The 12,302-nt window shown below is 42.2% G+C and overlaps 1 protein-coding gene across 1 annotated transcript in view; it reads left to right on the forward strand.

Annotated features, from left to right (window-relative positions):
* Nucleotides 1-4,454: 4,454 nt before the first annotated feature.
* Nucleotides 4,455-12,302, forward strand: part of LMTK2 (lemur tyrosine kinase 2) — a 44,662-nt gene continuing 36,814 nt past the window's right edge. The window contains exon 1 of the mRNA XM_067306550.1: nucleotides 4,455-4,587. Within this exon, the coding sequence (XP_067162651.1) occupies nucleotides 4,455-4,587 (133 nt within the window). The remainder of the gene's footprint in view (nucleotides 4,588-12,302) is intronic.

Below are 12,302 nucleotides of genomic sequence, written 5' to 3' on the forward strand. Positions count from 1 at the left end.
TAGAATAGCAAAGAATTTCTAATATAACTTTGACAGTTCTGCAACAACGTCTTTACATGGAGGGTCATCATTTTGCATTTCCTTTTGTGTTAATGGAAATTACTTAGCTAAATCTCCTCTCTCACGGAGGAGAGAACGGACACACATAATCTTTCTCTTAAACAGTTGGTGAGAGGTTCTATAGGAAGCCTAGGATACAGATGTATTACTACAGATGTGGCTTTTAGTTCAGTGTTAGACAGTTGTCTGCAGCATAAAAAAAGTTTCAGAATTGGCATTAATTGATATTTTGGCTGGCAGCATCATCAGAGTGCAATACACAGGGAAAGAAAATTACCCACTTTTGGCTGTAGGTCTTCCAAGCCAGGATGGAACCCTGTTGATAAAAAATTTATACAGATGTTGGCACTTCTTATGCCTTTTTAAGAGGGTACTTAAATGTTTTCACAAGAAGTAAATTCATTCATCTGATTAATTCCATTTATTCCATAGGATGGCTCAGTGGACTAAAGTGAAATGAATCTGATTTAATAAATAAAATAATAAAGTTTAACTAAGTGGAATAAAATAAATTGAATAAGATGCATTTAAAATTATGATCCAACTCCTTGTCTTCATGTTAAGATCGCTTGTTTGAAGACAAAAGTAGGTAGCACTGTTCCAGATCAGGCCCACCACATTACAGTATGTGTTTCTGAGTCAACAGAAATGAAATTTGTACTAAATTTTCTGTGACATTAGTGACAGATGCAAATCCAAATCTGAAATATTTCCAAACAAGAATGTAATTCCTTAAAGCATCATGCCAAGAGCCTCTGGACCATTATTTAACTCATTTTTAAATTAATGTAACCTGAATTTTCAACCAGTGCTCAAAATACGCTGCCTTATTTTCAAGGGTCCATGTCTGTATGTGCAAGGTTAAACATTTGTGGGAGCAAATCAAGGAATTCTGTTCTAAATCCATTTTGAAGTGGCAGATAGATACTAAGGGAAAAATATGTGACTCAAATAAGCAGATTTCCTTTACTGATTGCTTTAAATATATTTTAGGCATTTTCCTTGAGAGCTATATAAAATCATTTTGTATACTATAGTATTGGCACGGTAGTGAACTGAGAAAGCTATCCCCAGCTATATAAAAACACAATTAGGTCACATACAAATGGAAGTGGATGTTAAAATCAGTGATATTTATTTTGTCTCTATTTAAATCAGGTGGAGAAGCAAATCACTTTGTTAAAGGTAAAAAGACAACATATGAAATAAAAGGTTATATATAAAATAATGAGAGGGATTTTTTTTTTTCCCTGTGGGGGAAAATTCTAAACATTCATATATAAGGAAGCTAATCTTTATGCTTAAAACAGTGACCTGGAAAAAAGGAGACCTGGGTTCTGGTGTCAGCTCTGCCCCTGATGCTCAGTGATGCTCTGTTTTGTAGTAAGAAAATTGTGAATCTTTTGGGGCTTTATTCACAGTTACGTTGAAGACCCCTAACACCCCTCCAGCAACTTGCTTAGTCTGCTAGACAATATTCCTTCCATACCAAAAATGTTATAAAAAATATTTAAGAAAATCAACTGAAAATGAAACCATCAACATCTTTAGTTGATTCAATTATCCCTCTCTAAAAAAAGGTTTTAACACCTCCCACACAGAACAGCAGCTTCAGTAATTTGGCAATGTTAACAGTGCATAATAAAGAAACATGAGACTGTGATACGTGGTAATATATCCCATTTTGTGCACAAGAAGATTTTTATTTTATTCCAGTAAACACATTTTCTTTCTAAGTACCTTTTGGACTATTTGGCCTTGCATTGTTCATCCCATCAGTCTCATATAGTTGCTACAAATGTTTAACCACAGAAATTGTAGTGGGTAAATTGTAACCTCGCTGCTGATAGTAGATGGGAGGATAGGCTCTGCAGCTTTGTTTTTGTAGTGTTGGCGATGTGCTTGAAGATAGGGAGTAGCTGTGACTCACATACGGAACAAAGGACTGGAAGGTTTGGTTATTTAGCTTCTACTCCTGGTTCTGCCAGTGACTAATTCACTGCTGACCATAAATGTACCATCATTATAAAATAGCACTCTGACAAGTCCTGTTAATGATATGCTAACATAACTTCCCAGATGATATCATAACATGATTTTTTTTATCAGTGAAGTACATCAAAGGCCCAACATTCAATTAGGATGGGGTGGGTTGTGAAATAAAGCAGTCTGCTGTGTTTAAAATGCACTGCATTGTTTTCACTATTGAAATGAGAACCCTCTTACATTGCAAACCTGCTGATAGGCTATAAATGAAGCTTTAAACATAATGTGTGTTGCTGCCCTGAACCTCAAAAATATTTCCTTATGTAATTTGCATGGTCAGTGATAGATGTCAGAAATACCTTAGACTCTAGATGCTGTAGTAACAGGTACATTAGATTTGCCCATGCAGTCGTACAACAAATGTGCTGTAGTTTGAAAAACCATCATAAAAAATGCGGGTATAACGTCAGCTAGAGGGAGACACATTCACATACAGGGGCCTCAGCCGTGGCGGCCATACTCAAGGAAGGGAGATTTGGTGGAGTGAGGAACTCCACTGAAGGAGTAAACTTGAAGTTTCCAGAAATATTTCACTAGATATTTCATTATATCTAGACAAAGAGTGCATTTTTACATCAGTACCGACCTGTTTAAATTGAGGTGGTGGTTGTTTGTACATGAAAAAAACAGTGAGTAACATATTATATATCATTGATTTTAAACGGGAAGGATCAAATTTTGCCTTTGTCCATAAAATCTACAGGCAGCCAGACAAGGAATGCTTTGGAACTATTTACTGTTTCGTGTTGCATCTTTTTAAATTTTCACAATAAGCAGCACAATGTATTAATAATAGTTTATTAAACCAACAAAAGAGAAGCTTGTCTTCCATATCACTATTCAAGAAAATATTTCCCTTGGAAGGAAAACTAATTAGAACACTTTAAAAAATATGGGTCATTTGATTATACAATTAGTGTCTTCAAGCCAGAGAGAGGAGAGCTGAGCATAGACGCAGACTTGATAACAGAAAAGTAGTTAGATTTTAAGTAGATGCCTGTGGTAGAAGAAAAGTTACTCTAGAAAAAAATTTCTTAAAGTCATAGAAGGACTGAGGTTTATGTTTGTGTCTTCCTGGACATGGTGTTCTAGGACTACTGCGAGTCCCAGGGGTGCAGTCATTGTACATTTGTTTGGGCAAGTTGTTCTCTCAAATTCATTATATAATCTTGACATAGTTAGCCTTTCTGCTAAATTATTGGGAAAATGGAAATCTAGTTTGTCGGTCACGTGGTACTTCCCTGTTTCCTCGCTATGTAGAGCGACCCATTGCTTAGGATCAGCGCTTCCCTTTATGCCACTTATAACTGTTACCTTGTTTCACGTGCTTTGAGTTCAGAAGACCTGCAAACCGAACCTAGACCAGAGGAACCTTTATTTCCGAGCCCTGCCTGTACCACTCTTTTGCCGCAGTCACTAGTGGAGTCGCTGACGCCCCTCTCGTCCGAGCCTCCTCGTGCCCCTGCAGAGGAGCGTGAATGACCCAGGCCAGCGGTCCGACCGCGGCACAAGGAACAGCCCGGTGCAGCTGTGGCCGCTAACGCCCCGGGGCTTCTGTGGTGACCGGAATCTGCCCCTTCCTCCTGCCCTGGAGTTTCCTCTCCCGGCTTTTGGCGGGAGTCGCACTCCGGGTGCAGAGGGGCCGGTTCAGCCAGGCTTCGCCGGCGGGGAGCTGGGCCACCACCCTGCCGGGTCTGTCCCGGGCCGGGCGGGGCTTTGAGCCCCCCGGGCCTCCCGCCGAGGGGCCTGCGGCCTCCCGCTGCGCCTCTCGGGGGCCGCCGGGGCGGGCGCGGGGGCGCTTCCAGGCGGCGCTGCTGCCCCCGCCCGCCGCTCTGCTCCCGCATGGCCTCCGCACGGGCTCGGCCGAGCCCCGCCTCCCGCTCCCGCCCTCGGGAACCGATTGGCGGAGCGCGCCTTCAATCTGGGAGAGAGCCCCGCCCTTCTCCCTCTCCCGAGGGGCGGGTTGATTGGCAAGCGCGGCCTGCCGTTCTCGCGCCGCAGCCTTCGCTCGGCCTCGCTCGCCCCGTGCGGAGCGACTGGCGGAGCTGGCTGTCAATCAGGGATTAGCCCCGTCCCAGCCAATGATCCCACCTCCTGAGCGGGCGGCGCAGGCCGATTGGCTTGTTGGGCTATCGATCAGCAGCGAGCTCCGCCCCGCCCGGTCAGGTAGCCCGGAAGATGGCGGCGGCAGTGTCTGCCGGGGCCGGCGGGGTTCTGTGAGGGGCGCGGGGCTGCGGGCTCCGATGCCGCGGCGGCGGCGGGCAGCGGCTGCGGCGGCGGCGCGCCGGGGGCACTGAGAGCCTCGAGCCCCTCGTTCGGCGCCGAGCCTGGGGCCCGGAGCGGAGGGGATGCGGCGGCGCGGGGTGCCCGGCGGGGGCGGCCCGCTGCCCCTGGCGCCCCGGCTCGGGCTGGCGCTCGGCTTGCTGGTGTCGCTGCTGCTGGGGAGCGGCGGGGCGGCTCCGCTTCCGCCAGCGGGTGCAGGTGAGGCGCGGGGGGCGGCGCGGGGAGGCCCGGGAGCGGGGGGGCTGCGGGCAGGGCCGCGCGCCGCCCCCGCGCTCTGCCCACGCCGCGGCGGGGCCGGCGCCCCGGCACGCCGGTGCCCTGCTGCCGGCCCTCGGCGTTAGGTGCCGGGGCTGCGCTGCGCTGCGCTGCGCTGCCCGCTCGGGGTGCGCTTGCACACACGCACGTCCTTCCGTAGCGGCTGCCCTCCGCGCCTGAGCGGGTCTCTGTGCCGTGTCGCTTTTTCTCATTTTGGCTGTGAATCGCTGAGATCCGATCTTGGGTGGAGGCTCCTCAGGGCAGACGTCGCTTCCCTCGTTTCCGGTCAGATTAGGCGAATCCCCCCGTCATGTAATTTACATTTATTTGTCTCCTGTGTTAAGTAACACTTCCTTCCTTCGATTATCTTACTTATTTTCCTGTTTGTGTTAAAAACACAAACTGAAAAATGTGATCTCTCCGTCTTGTGAATGGCTGCTTAAGAGCTTATTAGTATTGACAGGTGACAGTCATCTCTGTTGGTGTTTCACTGGGGCCTGGAAACATCAGTTTAGATTGGGGCTGAGTTTGGTAGGGCACCGTTCAGATGCGTGCCAGACTCGGTTCCAAGCACTGAGAGTTTGCAGCTGAAATGGACAATATGCTCAGAGGGAGGAGGGGGGGAAGGAGAGATCTCTAAAGCACAGAGACTAGGTAATGTGTCTGCTCTTTTGCAGAAAGTAACAAAGCTGGGAGTGGAATCCATAACTTATTTTTGGTACTATGCCTTTTTCTCTCCCCCCCCCCTCTTTTTTTATCCCCAAGAAAATGTCTGAATTGCTCATTACTTCCCCCCATCAGCCTTCCTTGAGGTCTGTCTTGTTTTCTATAAATGTAAACTTTTGAAAAAGAGAAAATTGCCAGTCAAATGTGTATTTCCTTTGAGACCGAATGAAAGTTTTCTCACTTAATGAGTTGCTTCAGGATTGTCCAAATAATATTAACTTGTCATCAAGCCATAAGATAAGATGGTGAAGTTAGTTTTGTATGTGGAGTTTTTCCCCTTTCTTTATCTTATTTCTCCCTGAAATGCAGGTGACCTTTCTATTTAAAGGTAGAAGACATCAGACTATATGCATCACGTATTCTCAGGGTAGCCTACCTTATTTTAAATTTAAATTCCTCTTTGCTATCAGGGCTATGCTGTGTATTTTACATAACTGGGAGCCCAAATCATTAACTTCTATGACAACTTCTATATAAACGTCATTCTTGGAATCAAAAGTTGATTGAACACAGTGGAAGAGATAGTATTGAAGTTATTTAAAAAACAAAACAAAAACAAACAACCCCCCCCCCCCAAAAGCAAACCAGGTATGTTAAGTGCAGGATTGTTAAAGGGAAATACTTGTGGTGATGTAATTGTAGACTAATATGAAATGAATGGGATATTGTAATTTTATATACTATCTTCAGTTATAGTCTTAGGTCAAAATATATAGGTATAGGATATTACCTGAAGTTCAGCAAATGGTCATAACCTGTCATGAAAAACTGTGAAATTTGGGAAATGAAAATGCTGATTGGTACTGTATCTTTGCCCATATAGTAAGAAGTTATGCATTTGAATTATATTTTATTGAAAGATATTTGTTACTTAAGCCTTTAAAGCCTCAAGAGGGACCTTTTCCAATATCACTGGCATCACTTTTGCTGGCAAGGCTTTCTACTGAATGAAATAATGTGTGCATTAATAAGTGGTTTTGTGTGCAACAGATTCTTAGTCTGCAACATGTCCTGTCATAACTGTGGTATCATCAATGCACATACTGATACAACAGCAACCGGCTGGAAAGCTTCAGAACCACCCCCCCCCCCAATAGCGTAGCTTATCAGTGGACAATGAAACAGTTTTTGTCTTGAACTTTCTCAGTCACTGTAGACAAATTGTAAAAGCTGCCTAGTAGACAAACCCTTGGATTGATTTTTTGGGGGTTAGGAAGTATTTGACTTGTTCGAGAACAGCTTCAGCCCTATTGTGAGTTTCTCGCTCATCTATTCCATGACAGACTGCTTTGACTTCCTGTACTAGGCCGATGATTTTGAAATGCGGGACCTAAATACTGCTTTTCATTCTGGGGCTTAGCAATTTTTGCAGTTCACCATAAGCCTCAGTGTAATACTTACAAGTTGTAAACCTGTGAAGATTTTAATGGCTTTTCATAAAAAAAAATTAATAACTTGTTTCAGAGTTATTTCAAGGTTCCACAATTCTTTGCCTAGCAAGAAGGCTTGCTTCTGTGACAGGGGAGATGCATTTTGATGTTTGTTGCCCAGAGCACTTTATAGGAAAGATGGGAATCCACAGAAAGAGGAGGAAAGGATATGTGCCTGAAGTTGTTCTGGTGAACTTTGTGGAATAATTCATGGACTATACCCATAACATTAACTTCTCTTGGGGAGGAAACTGGAAAGCAGGAAGTGGCTGTGGGCAGGTTCTAGCAAGACTAGGTTGGGTTCCTTGTTTAAAAATGCTCCGTTTTGTGGTATTGTGGAAGTATGCCAGATTCTACGGCCACAGAATTGTTAAGCTCCCAGGGCCTCAATTGAGACGAATGAGGTAGTTCTTTGTAAGTATGGCTTCGTCGTATTTGCAGATTGAGCAAAGCATTGATGATGTGTTGTATATTCTTCTTGCTTTTTTTAGGTTTTATTTCTAACCTCTTTGTTGAAAAAAATCTTTCAAATAGGAGGAGGATTTAAAAGAAATTAGTCTTTAGAATCATTCCCCTGGTATGGTTCCTAGCAATTACCGTGGAAAAAGGAAAACCAAGATGTTGAAGGTGTTACCAGCTAAAAATACTTGAGCAGTGTAGGTTTGATTCATTCTGTGAATGGAAAAAGAAGATACTAATATGCATTGTGATAGTTCTGAAATTAAACACTTCACCTGATAGAGGAGGTGAGGGCTGGGGGCAGGCCTGCTGGATGTCAGCCTCTGCACAATTTCACTGTCTAGCCTGTCAAAATAGGGAGGTTCACAGAATGAGGTGGTGTAGTTGTTTTGAGCCTGTGGAGCACTAGTGATTTTTACCTGAGTGCATCAGGCTAAGATGACTTCCGTTTTTAGTAAGGCTTTTATGTTGTGTGGCTGAAGGAAAGGCATTTAAGAAATACTCTTTAGTAATGGTGTTTTGCAAGCAAACATACTGTGCTATAATCTGATACTTCTGCTTTACTGTGATAAAGCTTTACATTCAAATTCAGGCTTTCTTTCTGTTCTTCTGACTTGAATTTTCATCCTTAACCTTAATTCAGCTGCCTCTCCAAAAAGCATGGAATCTGAATCACTTGTATGTAGTGTCAGACAAAATATTTCTAGCATCTCTGTAATATCTGAAGTCCTTCCAAATAAAAAGGAAAACGGTCTCAAAAAATATTCTATTTTCCTGTAAAACTTGAATAGGCGGTAACATTTTTAAAGGGTGTGTTCAATTTTACATTTATGATAAATTACATAGCCTATTAAATTGAATTGAGACAGCTGGGCTGATGCCTACATGCTCTCTTGATTTGTATTGAGAACCTCAGTCTTGGGACTTTCTTCTTGGACGTATTGAAAATAGTGGCAGTGATTTCTTGTTGAAAAGCCTGGTCATGTACAAATCCAGGAAAAGGCACTTAGAAATTGGTGTATAGTATTCAGGAGCGTCTAGATAGAGTATCTAGATGTTTGTGCAACTATATCTAGTATCTTCAATTGGCCACAGATGACAGGTTATAATTATGAGGTGAATTTTTCTTTTTTTTAACTTGCTAAGATGAGTTCTTTAGCATGGATATGCTCTTGGGAAAACTTGCTTCTGTGGCGTGCTGTTTCACTAGGAATTCTGTCTGGCCCACTTGTGGCTGTGATCTGTGGTTTAGTCCCAGGCAAGAGTTATGTGACATTTGCGCCTAATAAGGAAAACAATTTTCTAAGTATATACAAGTTAGAGACTCGGACTACTTGAAGTTAAGAAAAATCTTGGTTGTGAAGTGGGGACTTTAATTAGTGGTTTAATTTTCTTCGGAGCAGTCTGCTCATCTAACCTTTCTCCTCCCTTTCAAGCATTAGGTTTGTTTACTTCTCCCTATATTTTTTTTCTAACTTCTGTCCCAGATGGGTAATAATTGTAGAGTTAGAGCTGTTAAGTTGTATTTTATCTTTTGTTTCTGTCTGTGATTTTGACTCCAAGGTAAGAAGCCAACCCTGATTTTTGGCTGGCAGGAACTTCCCTCCCAAGTACAAGGCTTTGTTCGCAGGCTTGGTCTGCTTTCTCTGCCTCTGGCCGTAAAGTGTCTGGAGTTTGTGATCAGCTAAAGCACTCTGACAGTTTTATAGGAGGCCACTTTCTGAATTCATTTCTCACATCTTTGATGCCTGGGTATGTTTAATAATTCCTCAAGTGTCATTGTAGCATATTAAGATTACACTGGTCAGAAACAGTCTACAGGGATGTGCATCAGGCCTGGGCCATCAGTTTGAAAGTCCCCATTGGTTAGTGCTAGTTTTGCCACAAGTCCCCTATAAAAAAAGGAGTTTATCTTATATAGTCAGATCCGACGGCCTATTTGAAAACCCTTAGTTTGGGTTCAGTCACTATGCATGCATTACCTGTGCAGGGTACAGGGATCTTCAATCAGTATCGTGATTGTGAGGCTGTGAAAATCAGGTTTTCTGTTTCTGTATCTTACTCAGTCCTAATGCTCTATTTCTGCAGCTGTAGGACAGAGCATGTTGTACTAGGGTTTTCTTCAGATCTTACTATTTCATCTGCCTTCATACTTAAGGTATGCATCTAGTATCTGGAGTATGATAAGGCTCTGGATACAATTTGCAATAGCTTTGTCACTTTTGTTGCTCTCTATAAACCCTTTGTTTTTGTTGTACTGCAGTTGTGAAAGGATTTGAGCGACATCAGTGGTGCTAGAAATGTTCTGTAGATACACTTTTATAATAGGAAACATACAGACTGTGTCAGGATAGCTGTTTCAATCCATATGTTTGGTGTAAGCACAATCTCTAGCAAAAAGGTGTTAGGCCAGATATAGCTTAGGCCAGGTGATTGAGTGAAGGAGGCTGTCAGCCACTTCTCTTCTGATGGCTTTTGTCAGTATGAGGTGCTGGTCCAAAGTAACACCTTGTTCAATGTTGCACTTATATTTTCTTACAGCTGAGAAAACTCACTGCAGTGACTTAACAGTGATGTGAATTTTTAAGTCTGCCTTTGCAACCTGAAATTTATTTCGCATGAAGGAGGTGTAAAAAAGTTTGACAGTAGACTCTTGAGTGCTGGCTTTAAGCTTTCAGCCTGTAGACCAGATCCGCTTCTCCAGAATCAATGATCTATGCTATGGCCTGTTCTCTGCTAATCTTTCTCCTAGGGATCCTCCAGATATGAGCAGGGATGAGAAATGGAGCTGAATAAGCTCTTTTGGCAAACTGCTGGTTCTTGCTGCCTTTTCCACATTTCTTATCCCAGTCTCTCATGTCGGAGTTGGAAATGCATCTATTGCATGATCAAAATTCCAGAAAATCTCATCATGTGAAGGGTTGCACGTATGGACTCTTTTCACAGAACAAAAAGGATATATGTTAATAGGTTGTATACCTATGAAGTGGTGGGGGAACGTGAGAGATTCTGATCTGATCTGCATGCTGCAGGTACTTCTGATGTTTTGAGATACCAAGATGTGTAATCTTTCCATGCTACTTGAAGTGATTGTTGTCTACTCTGTTCGAAAACCTTTCAGCTCCAGTGCCGTACTACTGGAGAAATGGTACAGCACATGAGATCCTACTGTACTTGACCAGGAATTGGTTGTTAAAAGCAGTATCTAGCAGTGTAGGATAAAGCAAGCTTTGCAGAATTCTTTAAAAACAGCCATCCCCTCACAGTTAAGAATCAGATAGTACTTTTTGCAAGATACTAATGCTACCTGGATTTTCCACATACATTGCCATGAAAACATAGGATACGTAATTTTTGAACATGTATATTTTTTACCATGTGGTAAGCTGTGTTGCTGTGTGCAAACATGAGATTCTAAGGCTGTGCAAGTCTTCAAGCAGATCATGCTCTGTAAACACTTAAAAGTACTAGCCTGTATTTTAATCCTTATTAAAATAAAGGAGTATGCTGTTGTGTGAGTACAAGTCTTCCCAGTAACGTCAAAGAATTAGAGTAATAGACTAAGGACATAAATGTAATGCTAAACCCAGTTCATGATTTTATGAGTTGCTAACTGTTGAGCCAACACTCAGGTGGGCTGGGTTTTTTTGGGGAAAAAAGAGATTGGAGCTGTATGGTATTGAGGATGCTGAATTGGATGAGAATACGGCATTGTCCTAGATATTCTTGCTTTAGGACATGCAACTGGTGCCAGCCTCATCTGTAAAGTGGACTTAAGCAGTTGTAGTTCCTAGCAGTAACAGCATGCTACAAAAAATATTTAAGGAGAGCATGGGATAAAATACTTTGGAAAGGTATTGACTTAGATGGCTGGATAGACTTTTTGCATTCTTTCTAAGAAAAAATGGGAGGACTGACGATTTCCAAGAACTGTTGACATAATTATACATCCAGTCATGATGTGAAGTAGCTAATGTTTCTTCTGGAATGCACTGAAACTTCTTGCATAGGAGAGTAGTGATTTCAGGGTCACAGCTACAAGACACATTTAGTTAAGAAACTGGCTTTTGTCACTGTAGAGCTGCATCTGGAGCACAAGGGTGTGTGTGTAGGGGGGAAGCAAAGGCTTTTATTGCTTCATGGGAAAACCTCTGTAGCAAATTGCCATTTTCTGTCTTTCTTACCCTTATTTCTGATGATTAATTGTTGTAAAGAAGAAAAGCTGGTGGTTTTTCAAAAGAGTCGCCTGTGCACATGCATTGGCCTTTCATTCTGCCTCCTCCCTGTCCCCTCATGAGGGCCTTAAATAATAGGGGTCTAGGATAAAACAGGGATTGTGATGGCCAAGTTGTGTGGAGAGGGGTGAAATATTTCAAGTTCTGCCTAGAAGAATATAGTAACAAAATAACTTGAATGTGATTTTCTTTTTTTTTTCCTCCCCTCCACTACTGCTGAAGGTCTTGTCATCTTATTCACATCTTTCTAAGTGTTGGGACTTTGATTTAGGCCATGTAAGGCAATTCAGGTTTAGGCAGGAAATAGTTTGTCTTGCTGGCAAACTATTGCTTGCTGCCTTTAGTTTTCTGAAAGATTAAATATGAATGTGCACAAGTAATTTGGACAGCTATAGCTTCAAGTTTTTAAGTATTTTTTTATTTGAGATTATATCTAGTAATTAGAGTTTTCCACAGTAGTAAGGAAGAAAGAAAAAGAATAAGGTGACAAAGTACTTTTGCATAAAGATATATTTCTATTACCATACCAAAGGTTACTTCATTACGCAAACTTTGCCTTGTCTGATGTTAGGGTAGTGATAACACAATCATAAGAGGGAAAGTTTTTAAAATATCACTGTCTTCAGTTAATTTTCAACAGTTTGAATTTTCAACTTTGCATCTCAGTTGAATGTTAATGGTGTTTTGAATGCAGTTCTAATATGTAAAGTTAAAGATGTTTTTAAAGCCTATTACAATATAGCACTGCACAACTGAACAATGGTACTGTGGAAATCTCTATTGAATCTTATTCTCAAAAATGGTGCTG

The sequence above is a fragment of the Apteryx mantelli genome, chromosome 16 (assembly GCF_036417845.1).
Source record: "Apteryx mantelli isolate bAptMan1 chromosome 16, bAptMan1.hap1, whole genome shotgun sequence".
Classification (NCBI taxonomy): Eukaryota; Metazoa; Chordata; class Aves; order Apterygiformes; family Apterygidae; genus Apteryx; species Apteryx mantelli.